This window comes from Ochotona curzoniae, unplaced genomic scaffold (genome assembly GCF_017591425.1).
Source record: "Ochotona curzoniae isolate NIBS_2020 unplaced genomic scaffold, NIBS_Ocur_1.0 scaffold_3208, whole genome shotgun sequence".
In the NCBI taxonomy this organism is placed as follows: domain Eukaryota; kingdom Metazoa; phylum Chordata; class Mammalia; order Lagomorpha; family Ochotonidae; genus Ochotona; species Ochotona curzoniae.
This window is the reverse complement of record NW_024467106.1, coordinates 17749111-17775386: the sequence shown is the minus strand read 5'-3', so window position 1 is coordinate 17775386 and position 26276 is coordinate 17749111. Positions and strand designations below refer to the sequence as shown.

The following is a 26276-nucleotide window of genomic DNA, read 5'->3' as shown; positions in this document are numbered from 1 at the left end:
CTTACCCTTGGATTTTTAGTCTTATGAATTTAAAGTCTCTTAAGAACTATTATAAATGCAGACTTTAACGCCAGTTGCTCCCATATGTTCATGACAAGATGATAATTTATCTATGAATATCTTAACACTAATGGCCTTTACAGACTCTAGCTTAGAACCTCATCACATATTCACAACCAAGTACAGCATCAATAGAGGAGGTAGTCAGATGAGGTGGGAGGCTGATTCAGTGGATTGGGACACATATCCTAAACAATGTCTGTTTAATTGGTTCAACCAGATAACTCATACAACTTTTAGGAGATAGTTTCAGTTATACCCAATTAACAATTGGAAATGCCAGGACCTGCATATAAAAGCTTGCACAGCTTCATGCACTTGATTAAGCAGCAGAGCTGGTATATATATATATATATTTTTTTTTTTATTGGAAAATCAGATTTACAGAGAAAAGGAGAGAAAAAGAGAGCAAGATCTTCCATCTGCTAGTTCATCCCCCAAGTGGCCACAACAGATATACAAGGGGCAATCTGAAGCCAGGGCCTTCTTTCAGGTCTCCCACATGGGTGCAGGGTCTCAAGGCTTTGGGCTGTCCATAATTGCTTTACCAGGCCATCGGCAACGAACTGCATGGGAACTGGAGCAGCTGTGCCCATATGGGATCTCGACGCATGCAAGGTGAGGACTTTTGCCACTAGGTTATTGTGCCAGACCCCAAGTATGATTTTTAATGGAATGTTTTGGGCTGGCATTGTGGTGTAGTGGATAAAACCATAGCTTGCAATGCCAGTATCTTATGTGGGCACCCTTTTATGTTCCAGATACTCCACTTTCTCATCCAGCTCTCTCCTAATGGCCTGGTTAAGCAGTGGAAGATGGCCCAAATGGCTAGGCTGCTGCACACCCACACGAGAGGCATAGAAGAAACCCCTGGCTATGGCTTGGCCCAGTCCTGGCTATTGTGGCCATCTGGGGACTGAACAAAAGGATGGAAGTTCTCTTTCTTTCCTTCTATCTCTCAAATAAATAAACATATTTTTTGTAAATTTTTTCATTGAACAATTCACTTAAACATTATATATTTAGCTAATTGTTTTTCTTGGGAAATTAAAAGTTTTTAGAACCTGCCATTCTGTTAGAGTGGCAGGTGGTATGATTGAGGCAGAGCTTGAGCTGAGCCTTATTTGAAGGAAGAGTGGTCATCTTCTGGGGGAAGGGAGTGGTAAGGCACTGCTTCTCAAAATGCAGACTCAGACACTCAAATATGCTTCATATTAGGATCATGTAGAAACTTAGCAAAAATGTAGCCCCTGAGCCCTGGTGGCCACAAATTCTTCCAGGGTTGTAAAGATCTGTAAGGTCAGTGCCTGTTCTTTCCCATGTAATGTCTTGTGCCTACCTTGTAATGTATGTAAGTCATTGGCCTGATTTAATGCCTGGGTAGAGACTACAGTTGGTACAGGTTAAAAAAAAAGTGGGCCCCTGATATGGCTGAAGTCCTTGCCTTGTATGTGCCAGGATCCCATATGGGCACTGGTTCATGTCCTGACTGTTCTACTTCCCATCCAGCTCCCTGTTTGTGGCCTTGAAAAGCAAAGCCTTGGCCCCGGCATGATAGCATAGCGGTTAAGGCCTTGCCTTGAAGGCTCTGGGATCCCGTATGGGCGCCGGTTCTAATCACGGTGGACCTGCTTCCCATGCAGCGCTCTGCCTGTGGCCTGGGAAAGCAGGACGGCCCAAAGCTTTTGGGACCCTGCATCCACGTGGGAGACCCCGAGGAGACTCCTGGCTTCGGATTGGCTCAGCTCCAACCATTGCAGCTGCTTGGGGAGTGAATCATCAGGTGGAAGATCTTCCCCTCTCTCTCTCCTATCTGTATATCCGCCTTTCCAATAAAATAAATTTTAAAAAAAGAAAAGAAAAGCCTTGTGACCTTGCACCCGCATGGGAGACCTGAAAAAATCTCCTACCTTGAGATGAGCTCAGCTCCAAGTGGTGGCCACTTGGGGAGTGAACCTGCAGATAAAACATCCTTCTCTATCTCTCCTCTCTATAAGTCTACTTTTCCAATAAAAATAAATAAATCTTTTTTTTAAGTGAAGAAAGCATTTTTTCCTATGGTTTGGGGTCTCTTTGTTGGTTTCATAAGTATTAGTATATTTGTGTACTGTGTTTCTATTTTCTAACTTTTTAAAAAGGAGATAATTCCTAAAAGGTTCTACTCACATAGCCTGCATCCATGAGGAATGAGCAGGTGACTAATGTGTCTGTAAGTGATTGCTGTTTCAGCGAACAATATTATCAAAAAAGTACTAGACTAAGAGGAACTACTATTTTGCATTTTAGTACTTATGAGTGGGTGTGTGTTGTACTGTCACTCTCGGAAACAATTTACCAAGCATAAAACTAAGTTGCTGGACAAATAGCTATAAAAGTATACAAATCTGGCTTCAGTTAGTGATCTTAACAATCCTAGAAGATAGTGTGTGAAAGCATAAAAATGTGCCATGAGTTGGGGTGCTTAAAGGAGAAAGAAGACACTGATTTTAAAAAATGTTACATATTTATTTGAAGGTGAAAGAAACAGACAGATGGGCAAGTCAACTCTCAGGGACATTCACCCTCCAGATATTAGCATTGACTGCTGCTGGGGCCGGGCGGGGCGGGGCCGGGGCAGGGCCAGGGCGGGGCTGAGGCGGGGCCGGGGTAGGGCCAGGGCGGGGACAGGGCGGGGCCAGGGCCCAGAGCCAGGAACTCAATCCCACTGAGTTGCAGGAGTCCCGCCTGCTTGAGCTATCACTGCTGTCTGCCAGGTCTGCATTAGCAGGAAGCTCGAGTCAGGAAGTGGAGCTGGAACTTGAACCCGGGTTCTCCATTATGGAATATGGAAGTCTTAACCTCAACCTCTGCTGATTTTTAAATACATTTTATGGAGTTATAAGGTGGTCACAATTTATTTTCAACTTATAAAATAAATACAATTCATTGGTGCGTTTCAGAACTGAAACATGAATATTCACAAGATTTTTGTAATAATTCAGAAATAAATTCAAACACGACCTGTACTAAGATCACCAAGCCGGGATTATATTTTTTTAGATACTGAAACTGTTTTCTTCAAACACAGAGAATCATGAAAACCTGATTTTTTTGTAAATGATTACATTTACAAAAGAGCTTAGTACCTAGTAGAAAATAATATAGTATAATCTTTGTTTAAGGGGTAGATTTTTCTTTTTTTAGAGGGGGAGTTAGGTTTAAATTGGAAATGATTTTAAGGATGTATTCACTCCGGTTTGACTTTTGTTTAAGTGTTATCCCCCGTCCCCTACCCATCTTGGCAGTGTCTTGGTACCATGCAGTTTGCGTGGTAGGTGCTGGGTGCTGATTTCCTAATGAAATAGAACAAAGAAAAGTTTGCACACCACCTGAACTGACCCTAATTGGCTCTGTAGAGTCCTAAAAGTTACTATATGAAACTCATTGTGAATCCAGTACCATGACTCTGGTTTTTAATGCTTTCTAAATGCAGTCAGTGTGCTTGGTCTGAAGTGCTCTGTGTGGTTAGCACACAAGAGATTTTTCAGTAACCTTTTCAGTGTGGGTGTTAAACCAATCAACGAGTATTTATTGAATGCTTCTACCTCTCACGTGCGTTTCCAGACCCAGAAATAAAGGCATGAATTGCCAGGTGTCATGGAGCTCACAGTCTACTGAGGGGAGACAGATTCAAAGTAAATAAATATTTAGTGTGTCAGGTAGTCATAGATGTGTGGAAAAAATTAACAGTAAATGAGAATGTAGACTGTCAAGAGAGAAATGGGTATTTTTTTTTTTTAAGATTTATTTATTAGAGCAGCTTTGTCAGATACTTGGTGTTTGGAAAGTTTCTGCACTTAGCATGCTCATTCTCTTCCTATAATAATCATGAGACTCTCCATGTGACTATCCCACCAGCCTAGCTTTCTGCCCTGCCCTAATCCCAAAACTAGAGTTAGCGTTTTGCAGTCCTCATGGCAGATCCCTTCCCATCTTTTTTATTTTGCTCATTTCATTTCCTCCTGGGACATTCCACCCTCCTGTTCTGCTTAACCGAGTGGTTTCCATCTTTAAAACCAACTGGAACCACGTTCTTGCATAGACTAGAGTACCAACAAAACGCAAACTCTTTTGAATTCTTTCTCTCTCTCTCTCTCTCTCTGAATTCCTGAAGGGCCTAGAGCCTATGCAGAATATTTCAGTGCCCAATTGCATGGTGATGTGGACGGTCTTTCTGATGGCTTCTATGCGTGTAAATCATCTCTCTAGCTATGATGTAATCTCCATAATCATTAGGTGTTTGATTTGAACTTTGGCTACATCAGCAGGTCTTGAGGAAATGCTGGGGCACAATGGATACTCCAAAATATGAATTAAATATTAAATCCAACTGCAGCTTCATAAATATAAATCTGTTGATGAAATTTTCTACTTTTCAAATTTAAAATATTTCCTTATTTAATAAGCTCACAGACTTATCATTCACTAGTTTGCAAAGAGAATATCATTTCTTTTCTCTATCAAGTGAAAAATGAAATAAATGTTTTTAAGTGAAAATAATAAAAGAGAATTAAACCTCAAGAAATTTTTCCAATTGCTTCAGATGTATTACTTTAATAAAATCACAAACGGATGTGGTAGCTAAGTTTGTTTGTATTTTACTTTAAATTGGAGACTGCAGCAATAAAAGCAAATGGATCTGAATTTAAATCTAACATAAATCTCAAATTAAATGAGAACACAAGATACTGCTCTAATTATGTGTTTTTGCATGCCATCTCCTAACAAGGGAGGAAATAATTGAATTAATGGAGCATGGAGACTATGTAAATAAGTACAGAAAAGCTGTCTGCATACAAACTTCATCAGGCTGATGCTGAGGCTCTCTGGGACTCATCCTCTTAGAAGTCAGTACAACCTAAACCTCTCAGTCCGTTGGCTACATCAACTGAAGGCTCATTTCACTGCACCACATTTTGTGGCATAGCTTCTCCTTTTGCATAGCTTAGGATAAGTTTAAATGGTAAATATTAGGGCTCTCCGGAACTGAACAGTACAGGCAAACAGGGAAGTGATGATTCATTCAGAGGACCAAGGTTCATGCACCATCTGCTTAGAGAACGTACCTACCCTCTGTGTAAGTCATGCAATGAGAGCCAGGACTGCGGAGATGGTCACTCTGCAGGGCACAGCATGCTTTTAGAAGGGGGTTAACACAACAGGAAGGCCTAGGAGAAGACCAGGCACTTACACATTTCTGAAAACCATATCCAAAAAACTTCCCTCTCATGTTGTACTCAGGGTGGAGAATCTATGGATTTGGACCTATTTTTGTAGATTAATTGGATAACTCTGGTGCACCAGAATGTTCAGTGTTTACTTAAACTTACAGATGACAGATATAAGAAAGCAGTTGACTTAAAAGGCATGCACTGAACTGTATCTGTGAATAAAGCAAGCCATGTCTTTTTTTTTTAACTCTTGTTTTAGATTGTTTTACATGATATTTGCATAGTTGGTCAGGGTGGGAAGGATGCAGGGTTAGGGAAATGTGGGTGTGATCATTGTTTCTAAACTTTCTATTTCTTCTTCCCATTTCCGGGGGGGGGGGGGCTGGGGAGGCAGATAAGGGGATAGGCCATACCCAGCCTCCCAACCATTCCTGTACCCCAGGATGGGGAAAACCCACCTGATATCAACCTGGGGTCACAATGTGGTGTGTACTCTGAGGGTTCTGCCCAGGTGGAGACAGTAGTTCTGAAATGCTGTCCATCTCGCTGATCTGTGGATGAGGAATCCCTTCCAGAGTCTGTTGGCTGACATAGTCCACTGTAGTCTCCATTCACCCAATATTTGCTGTCATAATTTAGCTGGGGTAGTTGTCCATATGTTTTGTTCTGCATTCTCTGCTGTGGTACCAGATGTCCTCAGCCAGCCCCAGTGGGCTACCATGTCCTCTATATGCGCCATAGCCTGCCATCCAGAACTGCACCCTTTACACCGAGGAGAACCAGTTCCCATAGATGGGCTCATGGACCCAGGCCGGGCAACCCAGGCCAAGAGTAGGCCTGTTTCTAAACAGTCTTTTCTCCTGGGCAAGGGTACAACTTAACAAAGAAGTGTGGGGTGCAATGAAATAAATAACAGACAGTAATTAGTTTATTGACATTGGTAATCCATTTACCATCTGGTGTCTCCAGTGCTTTAAGATAAGATTAGTTCAGATTGCTCACTAACAAGTTATAGGAACTCATGAGACCTTTCCTTCACTGTTTGGGGGTTGAAGGTGAAGAGAAGGTGGGTGGTAATTGGCTTGGGTGTTCTCTAGTTCTCACTGGCTCTGACCTCCTACTTCCACTGAGTTCAAGTGATGGAACAATTCACTGTTTGGGAGTACTTTGCATCAGGGCATCCCGGTTTGAATTCAGCCACTTGCCTCCATTCCTAGACAAAGAAGCAAGGGCCTCACTTACACAAGACAGGGTTCGCTGATGATTCTCTTACAGGGGAGGAGAGAACTAGGTTTACAGCACAGTAGCACATTACACCTGTGACTGTGCACTTAACAACAGTGGTTCTTTGACTAGATGGTTTTCTCAGGATCCAGGGCGACTAGGCCCAAGGTGATCCAGGGCCTGTGGGATCTGGCTCTGTTGGGCTCTCAGACCACTCCTTGCACCACTCTTGCCATAAATTACAACACAGTAAGTCCACAATGGTTCTCTTTCAGCTTCTCCAATTTGGTTTTCAGTGCAGCAACTTCCCTTGTGCTGCTCTCTCTGCTCTTTCACTCTTGCATGACTGGCTTCTAATCATTGGGTCTTATCCAAAGGATTTTGTTAAAGAAACCTTCCCACAATATCTGCCTTTACATGTGAGTCACTTATTCTCTCATATATCATAGCAGCTGTGATTGCTTGTGTAAGATTTACCTATTTGTGTTTTTTCCCCACACTGGATGGAACAGTTTTGCTTAATTACCGACAAGTTATTTGATATGAATGAATGAGTGAATGAATGAATGAAATGGTTCAGCAGGATTCTGTTGATTAGATGTGGAGGAGAGCAAGTGTCAAGGGTGGTGCTCAGATGTCAGGTTTCCACACAGGGAAGGTTGGGGAGCTGCAGACAAGTGGAGGAGCAGGTTCATGGGGACAGATCCTGAGGTCTGAGTGTGCAGGTTGATTGCTTGTGTGCACAGCTTGATAGGAGCCATGAGAAATGTTATTCCAGTGTCTATTCCTCACTGCCTAGAACAGCTATGGCTATTGGGATCATTTGGGGAGTGAACCAGTGGCTAGAAGAACCACCCTCTCTGTCTCTTTTCTCTATATAAAATCTGTAAAATTTTCAAATAAAAATAAATCCTCAAAAAAGTAACAATTACACAAATATGAGAAATGATTAGCTGTTTAAGGGAAATGTAAACATTAAAATTTGTTATTGTTTCTGGTGGGATATTAGTATATCTGAAAAAGCAGAATTTGTGATACATTGTAAAGTTCTCGCAACAAGGCTAACACTAGAAAAATTTACAAACTCAAGGTGGATAAAGTTTCTTTACTCTTAAAAGATTTCTAAAATATATGATCACCCTTCAGCCCCTGGCTGTTGTTCTTCTGGGGATGGAGCTCTGAGGCATCATGAAAAAAAATAGAGCTTGCCATACATCGTGATCACAAGAGCTGAGTTTAAATGCAATAATAAATGTAAATGAGATAAGATCATTGGAATGGAGAATCTGAAATTGGATGACAAAGAACCCAACAATATGCTGTGCAGGTATTATCATTACCAGATATACATGCAGTTCTGAAAACAGCACACTGAAAAATGACAGAGCTATAGGGCATACTATTGGAAGTCTTCGCAACTCTGCATTGAGATAACTAACAACATGAAGAGCATCCAGTAATACTAGTTTAGTTTCCAAAGATGTGATAAACCTCTGACAATTGTAAATTATAGTAAAAGTAAGAATTGACTACAAAAATTTTTAACAGATTTATTTTTTTTTATTGGAAAGGCAGATCAGATTTACACAGAGAAGGACAGACAGAAAGAAAAAACCTTGTATCCATTTGTTCACTCCCAAAATGGCTGCAACGGCCAGAGCTCAGCCAATCTGAAGCCAGGAACCAGGAGCTGTTTCCAGGTCTCTCACACACAAGTACAGGGTCCCAAGGCTTTGGGCCGTCCTCTACTGCTTTCACAGACCACAAGCAGGGAGTTGGATGGGAAGTGGAGCGATCGGAACATGAGCCAGTATGGAAGATGAGTATTTAGCCATTGAGCCACCATGCTGGTGCCTGCGAAAATAATTTTTAAGATTAAGTTGTATAAGTAGAAAGAGATGTAAAAATTGAAACTGCTGTGTACAGAGGCTAGGAGAAATATGAAGAAAATAGATGTTGTGTGCAATGCTGCTGCCTTTTATTATGTTGGAATGCTGGTAAAACATCTTAGTAAATTATCCAAAGTGGAAAATAGGAATAATATTTTAGAATACCCTGAAATAATGTTAAATGTTTTCAGTAAAACTAAGGTCACAAACACACAGCACCAGGCCCAGTTGTCCTATGGTAAATTCTAAAAGTTGAAGTATAGCTCATGTTATCAAATTTTTTGTATGAAACCAGAATAATTGTGATAGCAACATGTAATAAAAATAGCATAAAAAGGGAAAATTGCAGACAAACTTTGCTAACAAGTGCTAATACACTAAGTGAAGTGTCATCATGCAGAATTCAGTGGTGCATTAAGTGGGATTTGTAACAGACTTGTGATAGAGAAAACGTATGATATCTCCTGAAAACTGTCTTTGAAAAAGTATTTATTTGAAAGTTACAGAGAGAGAGGGAGAGACAGAAGGAATTGTCTTCTACTCAGTGGTTCATTACCCAGGATGTTACAAAGACCAAGACTGAGCCAGTGTGAAGTCAGGAGCCAAGAACTTCATCCAGGTCTCCCACATGTGTGACAGGGACCTGAGCATTTAAGCCACCTGCTGCTGCTCTTCCCAGGCATTAAGAAGCTGAAGCAGAAATAGAGCAAATGGGACATCAACAAGTGCCTGTATGAGACACTTACATTGTACGCAGTCGCATTACCCACTACACACAAAGCTAACCCCCCTGAAAACAATTTGATAAATGTTTTGCAAGTAGAAAATAACAATGAACCACAACAAAAAACCCTACTACTCCTTGAGAATACCAAGGCCATACACAATAATCAAATCCCAGCATGTCACTCTTGGCATCTACAGATTATATTTTGTATACTCTGTATATTAGTTATTACAGATAACTAGTAAAATGTGATATCTGTATTTTGGGGACTTATTTCACTAAGTAAAATGGTTTCTAGTTGCTGAAAACATTTCATTCTTTTTATGGCTGAACAGTATTCCATGGGGCATCTGGGTTGATTCCATTGCTTCGCTATTGTGAATTGAGCTGCTAAAATCATGTGGGCATAGATAACTCTGTCATATGCTGATTTCATTTTGTCTGGATAAATTCCCAAAAGTGGGATGCCTGGGTCATGTGGTAGAGCCATTTTCAGATCAATTTGATACAATTTAATATAGGTTCTTTAAAATTTTTTTCTGTATGTATTTAAAAGGCAAAGTTGTACACACACACACACACAGATCTTCCATCTGCTGCTTCATTCCCCAAATGACTGCAAAGTCCAAGGGTAAACCAGGCTGATTCCTGCAACCTGAAACTTCATCTGGGAGGCAGGGACCCAAGCACTTGGTACATCTTTCTGTACTTTCCCATGAGTGCTTGCTCTTAAGAAGTCACTTATTTAAATATGAATAGAAATATCACTCTTTAACATGTCTTAAGTATATCAGTGTATGTATGTTACTTGATCCCAGAATTATTTAAAATAAGATACTAGGACACTTTCTTGGTATTAGTAATATGTCACAACCCATCACTGTTATTTATTTATTTACTTATTTATTTACGAATTTTCCTTGAATTAGGATGGGGGGTTCTATATACAACAACTGGAGTCTTTTAAAAAATGATTTTTTTGGAAAGAGTTGATAGACAGGGAGAATCTGAGAGAGTCGTCTTCCATCTGACAGTTCACTCCCCAAATGGCCACAACAGCCAGGCTTGGGTCAGGCTAAAGCCAGGAGCCAGGTCCTTCTGGGTCTCCCGCATGACTGCAGGGGCCCAAGCACTTGGGCCATCTTGCACTGCTCTCCCAAATGCATTAGCAGGGTATTGGATGGGAAGTAGAACAACTGGAACTCAAAGCAGTGCCCATATGGGATGTCAGTACTGCAGGTAGTGGTTTAACCCTCTGTGTAACAACACTGGCTCCAGCATCACTGTTATTTAACATGGTTGTAGAAGTAACTTGTTTCGAAGCACATAGGAAGTTAGTGACCTTGCAAGTCATAGAAATTGAAAGGAAATAGTAAAGTCATTTTTGCAGATAATAAAGTTACATACTTGGAATACTTGAGAAAACCCAAGGTTATCAACTGGAGATCTTAAGTGAGTGTGTGGGTTAGAGCCAATTGGTAGCATTATGTAAAAAGCAGGAAATAATAGGAAGTGAAAAATTGAGAGCAAGAACCACAGCTGCAGAAAACACGAATAAATGTTATAGAAACTTTTTGAAATTTCTTTTTTTTTAAAAAAAAGGAAATCAAAATACTGTTTAGAGTTACAAAATATGTAAATAATAGTAAATTAATAATAAAATTAGGATAGTACTAATTCTTTTTACAGAGGAGTATTTCATGCTATAATTATGTCCATTTCCCCTAAATTTAGTTTGCACTTATTTTATCAGTGCAATTATAAATAGAAGTTTGTTTTTTTTTAAACTACTGCAGTTGATTCTGAAGTTTATTTATCAATGCAAAAGTTGAAAAATTTGCCAGATGGCTTGGAATGATAAAATAAGGATGTTATTAATTTTTCATGATGCCTGTTTGAAATGATAGTGTATTTAATAAAAGATGCTAAATATCACTTATAAAAGAAATGCAAAATAAAACTGTAATATAGTTCACCACTTAAATAAGCAATGATTAAGAAATTTGATAATGTATCTGGGAAGGTATTGTTGAACTCTCTTTTATACTTCATCTGGGCATATAAATTGTGTAATGTGTAGGACACTAGTTACATAGTAGTTCCTCTTTGGGAAAACCATTGTATACATATAATATATAATATATAATGCTGATGCATGGGAAATGCTTAAATGACAGGCATTGCATCGGTTTTAATAGCAACAGAATGGAAATAATGTGAATGTCTGTCTATAGAGAATTAGGCGATGGATACATTTATTATATTAAATATTCAGATTAAATATAATGCAGCTGTTGGAAAGATTGCAGCAACTGTACATGTGATAAAATGCAGCCATCTTTTACTGCATTGTTAATGGTTATAAAGTAGAATGTATGGCTAGGTTTGTAGTATACTCCTCCCCCATCATGAATTGAAATAGTAAATATGTATGTAGAGAATTCCAGAAAGTATGCCCAGTCAGTTGATATCATTGGTTGCCATGCAGAGGAAGCTTGGTAACAAAGAGATAGGAGGCTTTTTTTTACTGTCTAACTATCTGTAGTTTTTAGATATTATATATTAATGCTTGTATTGTCTATTCTAATTTTGTTATTTAAAAGTAAATGGATCTTAAACATGAAGGAAACAATATGGAAATAATAGTCTTACCCACTTTCCTATAGCCCTTGAGCCTTTTTACCCCAATTAACTATGTAAAGATTGTCAAAAATATAATAATTAAAAAAAATTTTAAAGTAAATGGATCATTGTCCATATTGGAAAAACTCATCTTAATTTCTGTGTCAGAACATTTTATGTGCACACCAGTTGAAATGTGCAAAGTAAAACAGTTAAAGCTTTGAAAGAAATAGAAGATCAGCATGACCTTGGAACAAGCCAAATTGCTTACAAAGAACACAAAAATGTAAACCATGAAAGACTACGATTAATGAAATGGACTAATATGAAGAACCCTTGTTCACTAAAAAGCACCACTAAGAAAGTGGAAAGACAAGCCACAGACGGGGAGAAGATTTTTGAAATACGCATGTGTGGCAGAGTCATATCCAGCACATGTTAAGAGACCTTCTACAAACAGTAAGAAAGGAGTAGATCACTTAATAGAAAAATGGGCAAAATAAGCATTTCATAAAATAATATCCAGTTAGCTAATAAACACAAAGGTATCCATCGTTTATCATCAAAGACATTGAAATTAAAATACGATACCACTACATACCTACTCAAATAGCTAAGATAAACGTAGCTGGCATTAGTACTGTTGAAGATTTGGACCATGGTGAGCCTTGGGCATGGAGGGAGTAAACTGGACAACAACTTTGCAACACTGGTTGGTGGTTTTCTGTTTAGGGCTTATCGCATGATTTCGTATGCCCCAGCAAATTCTCTTTCCAAATATTTACGCAGTAGAAACGAATACCTGTGATCACCAAAAAAGGCACTAGATGTTCATGGAAGTTGTATTGGGATCAGCCCTAAATAAAGTAAGAACTAATAGAATGGAAAAATATGTTCCTGCAATGAAGATAAACATCCAGCAAATCTGCAATATGAGCTCACAAGCATAATGTTGAAGAAAAGCGGCCAGAGATCAGAGTTCACCATCTGCATTTCCACCCACGTGTTTACAAATCGGAAGAAGAGCTTTCTTGGTGGGGACGTGAGAAATGCCTCTGGGGGGCTGGTCTTTTTCTTTTTCTCATTCACTGTTGTTTTCAATTTGTAGCAGTCACATGCACTTAATGCCTACCCTAGCGTATGTAGTTGTGTTCTAATAAAATGTTTTTTTTAACAGGAATGACTCTAAACAATTTCTAAAAAACAGAGATAAATCCAAGGTAATGTAACAGTTCTGCATTAGCAACCTCTGGTCTTGTTTGATTTTGATGTTAGCTGGAAAATGTAACTGTTTCCTTCTGCCTTATTCTCATAAAATGAACGAGGTTGTCTTTGCCAATCTAATTTCCTCTAGTGGTGCATTCCAAGCTGTGAGGAAAGGATGTGACAGTGATACTTTTTTGTCTTCCTGCAGATGAAATCACTCTTTGGTCACCAAGGTCACAGCCAAGTAGAAAGGAGAAATAAACTTGGAAGCAAGGGTGGATGGAGGATGGGTTGGAGGGGTGTGAGTGGGTAACAAAATGTAGAGGAGATGCAGAAATAGGAGAGCTGGCTGCTTCCCCAGGGAACTGTCCCAAGTTAGGACATCCAGGGCAGCTCTCCGGGCCCTTCTGTGCTGTGGAAGCCCTCTCTACCAGGTTCACTTAGGAGGACTATAGCAGCTTAATGAAGTCCAACAGGGTCGAACTTTTTTTTTTTTTTAACCTATCCCTTGAGAAAACTCTTGGGGGAAATGCAGCTAGCTATGTACCACTAACTTACTTTTTAAAATTGATAACATATTTTTCATCCACAGATTCAGTTATTTTTGTTTAAAAATGAGGTAGAAAATATTTTAACAATATGGGGTGATTAGACACAGCACAATACCCTAGTGGCTAAACCCTTGCTTTGCATCCACTGGGACCCCTTATGGATGCCAGTTCATGTCCCAGCTGCTCCACTCCTCATCCAGCTTCCTGTTTGTGGCCTGGGAAAGCAGTAGAGTATGGCCAAAAGCCTTGGGACCCTGCACCCATGTGGAAGACCTGGAAGAAGCTCCTGGCTTCAGAATGGCTCAGCTCCAGCCATTGCGGCCACTTGGGGAGTGAACCAGTGGATGGAAGATCTTTCTCTCTGTTTCTCCTTCTCTCTGTGTATCTGCCTTTTCAATAAAAAAAAAAAATGAGATAAAAGTAGGGTGATTATAGCTTGAGTATTTCATGATGTAATTTGGTAACAATTGTTAAGCACCTCGTGAATTTTAAAAGCACACAGTTTGATTTTGATAAAATTGATAAAATTTGAAGCTTCCAGTTTATCTTGAACACTTTGCTAATCCCATAGAATATCTTGGTCTAATTACAAGAATCAACTTCCTTCATCTATAACGCCTTCAGATGCCCTGAATTCAGAACACTCCAATTCAGGTCTCAAAGCATGTTTCTTTTTATAATCTATAAAAAGATTCATTTGAAAGCCAGAGTTACAGAGGTGGACACACACACACAGAATCTTCCATCTGCGGTTCACTCCTCCCATAGCCACAAGAGCTGAGACTGAGCTAGGCTGAAGCTGCTTCTGAGTCTCCTAAATGGATGGATGACAGGAGCGCAAGAACTTGGACCATCTGCCACCGCTTTTACAAGCAAGGAGCTGGATCGGAAGTGAAGTAGCCAGGACTCAAATCAGTGTCCATGTGTGATGCTGAAGTCGAAAAACAGTGTCTTAACGTGCTACACCACAATGCCACCCACCCCCATTCCACCCCTTTTTCCATTGGCATATTTCACCTATTTTAGATTCTTTATGAGATAGAGAAGGACAGAAATGCTGTGGGCTTAATCATCGACTGACAATTTTTTGTTTGGTTCCTGTCTTTTCTGCCCCAGAGCATGTGCCATGGCAGATTTGGGATGGTATTGTGTGCATGAACTCTGCGTGTCAGACACCAACTAGTAGAAAAGGTTCCACCTGCCGGTTGAGCCCCTGGAAGTCCATCCAACACCCCCCTCGCCTGCCTTGCCAACCTGGTCTGCATCTATTCCTTAGAAAGTCTTTGAAGACCACTGTGATAGGCACTTGAGCCAGTAGCCAAAACAAACGTGTGCTGGCCCTTTTTGCTTCTCTTGCAAACAGAGACCAACTGGTACAAAGTTACGTTCAATCTTTGGCTTCTGCATTTTGATGAAAAGATACACATTTTTATTGTTGACAAACAATTTCAGCTGGAACAACCAAAAGCTAAGCTTGTTGAAGCATAAATATATTTTGGTATGTTTGTTTCAGAAGTATGATCTCTCAAAGACGTGCCTATCAAAGAAAATAGCTAGTTAGTGAATTTCAGTTAATTTCATTTTCTAAAGTTAATGTGGATTCTGGCAGTTATACCTTATACTTGTTATTTTAAAATAACAATCTTACAAAATGCAAAAAAAAATATGTCTTGTGAGTACAACTGTTTATTAGCAATTTTATTATTAGGTGATATAGAAACTTCCACTGAGAAACCTTCTAGATTAATGTTTTCATAGATAATCTGGATAAATAAAAGCTTTCAGCATATCCTTTAGAATAAGAAATGGACATGTTTGTGTTGTGTTCAAATAACCCCAGCAGTCAGTAGGATAGCCTAATTGTTTCAGTTGTATACTTTCATCTTAACAGGGTTTTCGCCCCTTTTTAAATTTCACCCCGACCATCCCTGTTATCATAGTGGTGACTTTTGACAGTATGTGTTTGCGATTAATATTAAGATCCTGCATTTAAATTGCACGTTACTGAAATCAAAACCTTTAAATATTGTTACTGAACTTAATCGTTGTTTGGAAAGTTGGGTGAAACAGAGCAGGGCAGACACTTCAGCCTTGTTTCTCCAAGCGTGTGTTGCCTAAAACCTCATCGCGATCGTGGAGGTGCAGGTGGAATGCAGAACCTCGGCCTGCTGCCTCGTAACCTGCATTGTGATGGAGCTTCCTGGGTGATTCTGAAGCACAGCATGATGAACTGTACTCTGGAACAGCCTTTCTTAATCCATGGATAAACCATGGACACAGGGCACTTTCCAAATCCTTGGTGGCAGAGTTTCAACAGTAAATCAATAAAATAAAGCCATGTATGCAGGAGACGTACCCTCTTTCTTGCCTCTGGCCATAGAAGCTTATTCTGTGCTTTGTTGTTCTGTCTTTGTAGTAGTGCAGCTGTATCCTTGTTACCCTGCAAAGTACCAAAGTGACCACAGACTGCCCCACCCTTAGGTGCAGATCGCTTGTAGGAGAGGTTGCCCTGAGCCACTGCAGAAGAGCAGTAAGTTGCTGCAGAAAGTCTTTGTTTGTTTTTTATTTTCCAGTGCCAATTACTTGTGATGTATTAAGGCAACTGATATGGATACAGTTATTTTCGTTCAGTTTGGTAAGGTGGAACCAGTATGGCCTCTGGCTTCACAAACGAATTCTACCCTTTTCCTACAAAGAAAACCATCTCCAGTCTCGCCCCTTCCACAGACCTCACACGCCCAAACTGCGTGCCAGTTCTAGAAGAAGCTCATTTTGATTGTAATGGGCCACAGCCTTTTCTAGTGCATCGTTTGTGAAACTCAAGTGGGCTAGTACAAGAGGGCAGGCATGCAAATACCATTTCTCAGTGACCTCTCTAAGAATGGATTTCCTCCTTTCCCTTTTCATAATAAAAAGGAAACTTTATTTCAGAGTAGCAAGTGCATTGTGTGAACTCATCAACACCCTCTCTATCCCTCCCCTCCCCAATTTGTTGCAGACCAGGATGAAAGAGCAGCGGAGCTCAGCAGGGAGCAGAACGAGAAAACCATCCGGAGCACGCAGACCGCGCTCCGCAATTTCCGCGAGTTCCTCATCTCCAAGTATCCTTCGGAGACCAGAGAGATCTATGTCATCCCTTGCAAGGAGCTGGATGCCTATCTTGCCTCTTTCTTTGTGGACGCCAGGCAGAAGGATGGGTCTGAGTACGAACCCAACAGCTTGGCCAATTACCAGTGTGGGCTTGAGCGGTACCTGAAAGAGCACAGATATGGCTACAGCATCACCAGGGACAAGGAATTCAAGCGGTCCCAGGAGGCCCTGAAGCAAAAGCAGATCGAACTCCGCTGCAAAGGGAAAGGGAATAAGCCACACAAGTCCATGAAGCTCACCTTTGCAGACGAGCTCATCCTGCGCAAGCGGGGACTGCTCAGCCGGTACAATCCAGAGGGCCTGCTCAACCTCGTCTGGCTCAACAACACCAAGGCCTTTGGCCACTGCACGGGCTTCCATGGATCCACCTTGAAATGGGGCGATATTCGCCTCCGGGTGACAGAAACCGGGCTGGAGTACCTGGAGTGGATGGGTCAGGACGCCGGAGACCTGAACGCCAAAACCAAAAGAGGGGGCACAGACTCCCGTGTGTACGCCACGCAGCACGCCCCACAGACCTGCCCAGTGCAGGACTATAAGGAGTACGCTCAGCGGCGGCCCCCTGCTATGCGCTACGAGGATGCCCCTTTCTACCTGTCCATCAAGCCAGTTGTGAATTTGGCGGCTCTACACTGGTACAACTGCCAGGCCCTCGGCAAGAATAAGCTGGCCAAGATGGTGAAGACCATGTGTGAGAAGGGCAACATCCCTGGCCGCAAGACCAACTTCAGCGTGTATCAGAGCTGCAGCACCCTGTCCGAGGCCCAGAGCAACCAGCTGGTGCTGATCTGTAATAACCTGAGCCAGCAGGCTGCCCAGTCGGTGGCTGGGCGCTCCAACAGCGGCAACTTCGTCCTCTCGGCCTCCTATGACTCCTCCTCAGACACCACCTGATCGGGTGGCTGGAGCAGGACTTTGGTGACTCTGTCCAGAGGAACTGTGACTGTACACCACTTGTCCTTCCCTTTCCTCTGCGCTCAGTGTTCATTCACTTTATACAGATCTAACTATCTAATATATTTTTCTTTTTACAGATAAGGCAATGGAGATAGTTTACTATTACTGACATGGTATTTCTAGACTTCAGACACACCGTACTTGTGGGCAGCCATGACTAGTGACTACAGAACCACAGTGGTCCTCAGGCAGCACACAGTGGAGGGGGGATTCCGTTTAACAACTATCGGAAGGGAGACTGAGTCACCCTGGACTCGTGTTCTCAGCTTCTGCTTTTCTTCTCATCCCGTGCCTCATGTTTTGAGTCTTTTTGATAAATGGCTTTTTTTTTTTAACTCCGTCGCTCATGTAGAACTGTATTCAGTCAGATCCCAAACATGAAAGTCAGTTTGACATCAGATTATCAGCATAGTCTTTCTGAAACATAATTAGGATTTTGGGTCCTGTCTTTCAGTTTTGACAGTGTGTAAGAATCTAGATGTTTCTCTGACATCTTTTCTTTGGGGGTGAGAGGAGAAGAGGGGAAGAGAAAGAGAAGGAATGAAGGGGCCATTCTTTTTGGAAGATATATAATTTTCAAATAATATGCAAAATCTAATATAGTGGCAAAAAAAAAAAAACCTGTTAGGTAGCTCATGTTTATTATGCTGGAACCTTGGGAGAATGTTTTGTGTCCCTAAGAACTGAGTGCAAATGAAGTTTGATTATCAGATAACCAGAAATTTAAAACTACTAAAGCTTTGAAAATGTTCCCAAACATCAGCATGCATATCAAACATAAACAGAAAACAGAGAATGGGAAAGCATCATGAAGCTTTAGTCAAAACAACAAAAATTGCATCCTGCTCAAAACACAAACCCCCTAGATTACTTACTTAAATAATTACCTTCCATCTCTCCTCCCCAGGGGGTTGCTTGACTCTGGTTGTGATCAAGGGAATACTGGTACTCATTTTAGATAATAGTATTTTATTATCACCTTTAGCAGAATTCAAGCTTTGTTGAAAATGTCTGTTTCTTCTATAGGATATAAATGTGTTTCTCTGTGTTATCCTGCAATTGTAATAATTTTAGTTAAACACTTGTGATGTTATTCCCAAGATCTGTGTTTTCAAGTCTTGAAACCTGTGGTAGATTGTTAGTTAAGCTACTTTTAAAATAAGACACATTTGCACACTAGAATCTCAAGAGCTGACCTAGGTTTCCATCCTGTCTAATCGCTCACACTGTAAGCTCCCAATCTTACTAGACTTATCGAATCTGGGCATTCTGTTTGGAGGCATTTGCTTTTCAAAGCCATCTCGTAATTCGCATTAGCTGGGAAGATATGCAGTCAGGGTTGATTTCATTCTGATTGGCCTGACTGGTGACAGCTGAGCTTGCCTTTGGCTAGGCAGATCCTTTCAACACTAAGCACATAAACACCTGTTCCCCTAACCTTGGCCTTTCTTTTGACCTAGGAGTGGGAAGGCTACTGTGGACTTTGGGTGGTAGGACCAACTTAATTTTTTCATGACTTTTCCTCCACAGGGGAGTATTCATTTATGCACCCAGAAATCAGAGGAAAGAGCAGAGGGTAGATTGCCATATTCTGTTTGTGATATTAATGAGGGTAGCTGCCGTTTTTAAGCCAGCACTGTGCTGAGTGAGCTGCATGCATTACATTCATGCATCACATACAGTTACTCATTTTTTAAAAAAGCAGAAAATACAGTGTATTTACAATTGTGCCAGCCAAAGATAACTACTGTGAGCATTCTGGCAAGGATTTCATCAGATGTGTTTTAATACATACACATTTATTTCTATAGACATTGTCTTCATCATTCCTCCTAACAACTGAAAAGGGAATTATCAACATTCTATGATGATGTGAAGAAAGGTCAGTTAGATGATAGCCAAGGAATCGGTCGTCTGTTCTCTCCCTCCAGCAGCCTTTGCGTTTACTCTTTTGGGTACCAACTCCTGATTAGGTTGCAGTGGCTGGAGCCAGAGGTGGGGACCTAGCTGAAAGGAGTGTGGCGCTGCCATTCGTGGTAGCACACCGTGTCCTTTGTCCTCTTCTGTCCCCCTGCGCCATTCATTTTAAACCACTGAGCCTTTCTCCCAGTTCTCTTCACAAAACCATCCTCTTTTTACTCTGTAACTGGTCCCTAAGTACACAAGACAGCCTACTTGAAAGAAAGTGTTTTGAACAAAATAATCTGGGTTTTGTGTGGGTTACTTCTGTTAGAAGAGTTTCTGTAAGATACTTGAAATGTGATTATGCATTTTGGTTTTTAATTGGCATCATTTCTAAGCTCTTTAGGTGTCTGATAAAGTGAGTTTGCCTCGAGCTGCGAGGACAGTGGGTGTAACTTAGAAAGCAGAACTGCAGTCTTACAGTTTGTGTTGTGTTTATTGAGGCAATGAAGTGAATATCTCTCCTGCTTAACTGTACTACATTTTCACTTTAGAGAAACACAATTACATTGAGATGTGAATGATTATTATTTTTTACTTTGGTAACTCAAGCCAAGTAAACAGGAACATTATAACATTGAGATTCAGAATATTTTTTCTGAAGACTAGTGGCAGAAACATAGGCAGATCACAGTATCTCCTTGGGTTAACTGAGATTGTGCGAAGTCGCTCTCTACCTCTATATTTTTTGTTTTTTATCTAGACAATACAGAGGGCTTGTCACAGCCAGATGCTATTTTTACTGTTTAGAATTTCAACCAAAACAGTCATGTGGCAGAGGTGGGTGGCACAAGTGTGTGTGTGTGTGTGTGTGTGCAGAAATTCTGCAGTCCAGCAGGTGTACCCCACACAGAATGCACTGCCTTTCACATGGCGGTCACATAGCTCACAAGGAAGTCACATGATCATACAGAAACAGGTAGAACCGTTGACAGTGTTGACACTGTTAGAGCAAGGTGATGCCACATAAATTTCATGGTGGCCCTCACAGGACTCTGCAAAGATTGCACTGTCTGCAACAAAGCCAGTAAACTCATGCGTCAGCATTTGGATTGACATCACTGCATTTGGAGAGGCAGGGTGATCCAGAGCTTTCATCTGCCAAATCATTCCCCAGATACCTGTAAATGAGCCCCGACTGTGGCTGAAGCTGTGAGCTAGAAGTTCAATCCAGGCTTCTCACGTGTGAGTGCTAGGACTCTGGTTTCTTGAGCCATCCTTGCTGATCCCCAGGATCCACGAGAGCAGGAAGCAAGCGTTAGGAACTGGAACTGGGTATTTAACATAGGCACTTCCAATGGGACTTCTTAACCACTGCGTCCAGAGCCTTCCCCTAACTGCATAATCTACTCATTCCTCCAATTTCATATGTGTATCTGTTAATACCCCAGCAGCAGGATTGTTTTTAAAACTTGGATATTTGAAGATGTTGGAGAAATTTGAGAGATTTAGCTAGGACCTTTTATAATTCCAATTGTTACCTTGGTCATTAGGCACGGTCTGAATATGACTCTTAAACCATCAGTTTGATAATTGATTTTCTCAAGGTTAAATTTTCCCTGTGGTAAATCGCTGCCTAATCTACAAAAGAATAGTCTGGTAACCTTCTAGTGTAGATTAGGTCTCTGGTTTTTCAATGAGGTCATTGTTAGCTGAATCTCTCATAGCATTAATGTTTCTATGTCCCAAATGGCATGAAATCAGTGACTTCATGGTGAAGAAAATTTATAGTCCCACAGCAAATATTTATTGAGCAGCTAAGGTCTAGACACTGGGAGGGGTACAGAGATCCATAAAATAGTGTTTGTTCTCGAAGCATTTATCCACCGTGTTCACATAGCTGTGCATCTGCATAAGAGAGCATGCATCTGCCGTCAGTGACTCATTCATTACCTTCTTACAATGTGCTGTTGGACTAAATGCTTCTCTCAGTGCTCACAGTAGCCCTGTTACATACATAGTGTCTCTCTGGTGATCAATGAAATCCAGCAAAGACAGATGCGTTATGCATGTCACCCTTAACACAGAGGAACACCAGTGGGGTGGACACTTGGAACAGCAGTTAAGATAACAGTATGGGACACCTGCATGCCATGGTGCTGTGTCTGGGTTTGAGTCCCACCTCCACTTCTGATTCCAGCTCCCTGCACACCCTGAGAGGCAGCAGATAATGCGCAGTTATGGGATTCTGCTACCTGCTGGGGAATGAGCTGCCAGCTTCTGGTTTCCCGGCCTAGCCCCAGCCAGTTCACATGGCATTTGGGGACTTCACCAGTAGATGGAAAATTCTTAGTCTCTCTATCTTTCTCTGTGTGTGCATCTGCCTTTCAAGTAAATGAAAATAAAAATTTAAAAAATAATAAGATAATAGTTACCATTAAATGTAAACATGCTTCACAAAGATAAAATAGTAAAACCTTTAAAAAAAAAAAACAGCATCAGTATCTGACACTAGGTGCAGATCTGAATTCTGTTAACACTGCCCCTTTCTGTTCTAAATAGCCTGTGAAACTGTACAGGTGTTGGGTTTTTTTTGTTGTTTGTTTTTGTTTTTTCCCTAGTTTGACTATTCTCACAGTTTTGAATGAGAAAAACATTCCTGATTTTAATTAACCTTTTGACTTGGGTATTTTTTATCCTTTTTGCTGTAGCCAAAATAAATTTCTAACACTAAGCATCTATAAATAAAATTTCTCATGAAATAGAGGAAATAAATTTTCAAGAGTAAGGATTTTGAGAGGAGTGGATGCAAATTTTTTGCAGTAGGATTTTTTTCCCCTTAGAAATATTCACGTTAAAAAGAATTAGTCTAATAAAATTTTCTTAACAATCCTTTGTGAAAGATGTGTCTATACATGTCATCTGACAGGCTGCAGAGAGATGCTGGTGAGGACATGCTCAATTGTTTTGTTTTTCCCTTAATGCATACCATTCAGCATGTTTCTTCAATACTTGTGTCTGACTGAGACAATATGAGACAGAGTGAGGAAGGTCGGGTAGTTTTGGAGATCGCTGCCACTGAAGAGAACTGGGATAAGGAAATACATTACAGGTGTTGTCCTCCTAGTGATCGGTGTATTCCTTGGGATAAGTCAGCAGGGAGGAGGGAATGCTGGTGGAAAACAGCCAACAGCTCTGCCTTCACTTTTGTCAAATAAAAGGGAAACAGGATTTCTCGTGTTTCAACCATATGAATTGTTCAGCTGAGCCTGCTGGAGCCAAGCACAAGACCTGACTAAGTACTGAAGATTGCATTATTTTTTTAAAAGATAATTTTTAATACATTTCAATTGAATTCTTATGTAAACCCTAACTGTTGAATTAGACAGAGTAGTAATTAGGCCAGAGACCTAATTTGATCAGAATATGAATCAGGGCAGTATTAATGTAAAACAGCTGTCTGTTGAATTATAGTCATGGTGTAGGCCTCGAGAGGCCCGTAGAGATGATCTGGTCCAGCGGTTGTTAGTGCAGTGAAGAACAGAGGTCATCATGTCCTCGTGCAGGGGGCGGGTTAAGAAGATGGAAACAGCACAGAAAACATCCCAGAGCAAACATCTTCCTGCTTTGAAGCACCATCCTCCAGGGTGGGAGGGCTCTGGCTGCAAAGCGAGAGTGGAAGCATCCCTCTCTGGGCAGACCAGGAAACAGACCCAGAGAGGGGAGGGAGTTGCCTGGTGCTTGTGCCGTGTTTAGATGGGAGCCACAGCTGCAACCAAGGCACGTGACTTCCTATTGGTAGATATGCTTAAAGAGGAAAAACTTTTTCACTAAGAAAAAAATATCTTCTTGTTTTCCAAGTTTTAATTGTTTTTTATCCCGCAAATTGCTGTTAGGCAGCACATGACAACACTGCAGTTTCCAAATAAGAGATTGGAGTGTGAAGTTCACTTTTAGTTGTGTAGGGGGCTGTATCTTGACTTCCAGTAACTTATTTTGAAGCTTAATAGGTTAATCTCTAAGTGTAATTATTTTCCTTTACTTTTTGATTATGGAGAGGAAACATTGTAATTTTTAACTATATTAGTTGTAGTTTCAGATTATTGACTGAAAGGTAACATTTTGTTAAATTTGATATTCACTTGGATATCCAGCTACTTAATATCTGTATTATTGGGTTTTGAATGCAGTTCATGGACTAAAAATACTGTTTGAAGATTTGGGATGTATTCTCAGGAAGATCAAATTTCTATAAATGTAAGTGGGGTATTTCTGAGGGGCATTTGTTTAGGAAGAATGGGAAGTAATGAAAAAGTCTTACATCAGGAGGATACAGAAATAGAACACATTTATCTTTCTCCTATTACCTTTCCTCTTCTGAAAAATAATCCAAGCAAATTCACAAATTTTTATTTCGCAAGTGATATTTGCCAAATCATAGTTGAAAAAAGATCAAGTTCTAGGACACTGAAAAAGGTACTATGTAATTGTGGTGGTTTTCTGATGTGTTGATTTTTGCTAGATTTCTAATGTTTGTCCTGGTATTACACTGGAGCTAGCATTTTTACCATTGTGCATTCCTTTCAGTATTAGCTATGAAAATGCTTGGGTATTGGGTATAATTTATTTGTATAAGTAGAATTAAGAAGTTATCAGCAATATAGACTCCTAATGGTAATTGTGCATACTGAATTTTAATGATTTTTATGCCAGTTTATTTTCTGTAATTCTTACATTTTATAAATCAAACCTTAGTATACTTCCACTAGAAATTAATTTATAGTTATTTATACTGGATGAAGTAGCAGATCATGTTTAATATTAATCTACTCAGAATAACTGAACTTTTCTATCTATATCCATGATATTACAACTTTTTAAATAGCATTTATAACAAAAGAACTTCTGTTTTATAAAGCATTTGTTACAAAAGAAAATTTTGCCAAAAAACCATTACAAGTTCTATGCATTGTGTCATCTTCAGTGATGTCATTGTTGAGATTTTGCATGTTGTTCAAGGTGCTCTTTCGTATGTGTGCTTGTGGTGTTTCTGTGGAATTGTTAACCATTGCTGCTTTTACTTGTTAGAGTTAAACTGAAAATCTGTGCCAGTCAGCATTTGTGTGTGTGACTTGAGAGAGTATGTACTTCTTTGTTTAGGATGTTGAGCCAGCACTTAACGGCCTCTACAGAGAGAAATACTGTAGTTGTCAAATGGTGCCGAACTTGAATATCTTGCTATACGTCATTCTAGGCTGGGTCAGGTTTTCTTCTCCCCAACTCTGCTGTATCAGCACAGTATCTGAAAGTAGGGAAAGAATTCTGAACTTCTCCAGTGCTCCCTCCTCGAGAATTTAAAGAAAAAAGTCTTTCTCCTGATACTTGAATACTTTACAGAAACCCAGTGGAGAGACAGTGGGGCAGCACAACTTCTGTTGATCTGGATGTTTTAGCTGAACCGGGAAACAGAGGACTGTGATGCATGCAGTGTTTTTGGTGGTTACTCATGGCCCATTGTTTGGGTTGCATTGAATAAGAATATTTAGTAATTTCATATTATTGAAAAAGGATCATTGAAGCATCCCAAATGTCAGCTGCTTTCCTTCTTAGCATTTGCTGGGACCTAATGAACCCAGGCAGATGCCATTTGACTGCTGGGTTCTGCCATGCCCACCATCAGGTATCTGCTACTTGTGTCTCCCAACTTGCCTCAGCAATTCCAAACAAATTCTGGAAGCAGAAAGAACATGTTTAAGTGGATTAACTCTGCTCTATTTTATTAAACATCATCAGGGGGAAATACTGTTATACTTTTATGTACACTCTTAAAATGAAGGATAAATTGTCATAAAAATCTTAAGAAGGTGGTTTGCCTTCCTCACAGCAACATGCCGAACCTCCTCACTTCATATATCACAGTCCCTTCTGCCAGTTCAATCGGTCTATAATTACAAAATCCTTTTAATAAAGGGATCATCTCCTGAATTATATAGAAGCTCTTTGTGTGACTGTCAGAAACGTAGTGACAGCCAGTGCTGTATTTGAACACATTGCTGCGGAAATTACCGATTAATTCTGAGAACATTAAACTTAATTCATTCAGGCCTCTGCCATTTCTTTGCTCTAAAGAAAATGAAAGGCAGATTTTAACTGGGAGCCTTTTCTACAAAATATGCTTTAACCATTCGCTCCTCAGTAAGATGATAAAGCAATAAAAAGGAATTCAATTATGCATGGTCTGAAGAAATTCGACTTTTGTCCATTGCCCTCGAGAGTCACACAAATGTGTTTCTACATTGGGAGTTTCCAGACGGAGCCTTTATACGCATGATTCCTCTTATACCAAAGACCAAGGCATGTATCCTGATGATTTCAATTTCTAGTAACAACAGGCACGTTTTTTAAAATCCTGCTCTTTTGGGGACTTCTGTCAACTTTGTTCTGAGGCCTTTATGCCGAGGATGTTTATCTTAATCCGATACAGATGTCTACATGTAACTGCATACAGATGTAGGTTTCTAATCAGTGGAGTGTTATATGAAAGTGTTAACTGTAACTCTATAGGCCTACAAACTGGTAAGAGAATGAATGGGAGCATTTTCAGTTCAGTAGAATCACCATGGCTATGTGACTCATGAACCTGCTAAAAGAAAGAACTTCGGTGGTTTAGTAGAGTGAAAGGTGTATTCAACTCCAGTAAGGTCTTCCATCTTTTCTTACGAAGAATATTTTCAAAGTTCCTTTTATCCTAATCACTTAGAAGTTAATTGGGTACAAA

At 40.3% G+C, this 26276-nt stretch overlaps 1 protein-coding gene across 2 annotated transcripts in view; it reads left to right on the top strand.

The window, feature by feature from the left end:
* Positions 1-26276, top strand: part of KIAA1958 (KIAA1958 ortholog) — a 71960-nt gene that overhangs the window by 23290 nt on the left and 22394 nt on the right. The window contains exon 2 of one of the 2 annotated variants that reach the window (XM_040963100.1): positions 16488-16571. The exons of the other annotated variant lie outside the window; for it this stretch is intronic. Within the exon in view, the coding sequence (XP_040819034.1) occupies positions 16488-16571 (84 nt within the window). The remainder of the gene's footprint in view (positions 1-16487; positions 16572-26276) is intronic. 2 annotated transcript variants of the gene reach the window in all.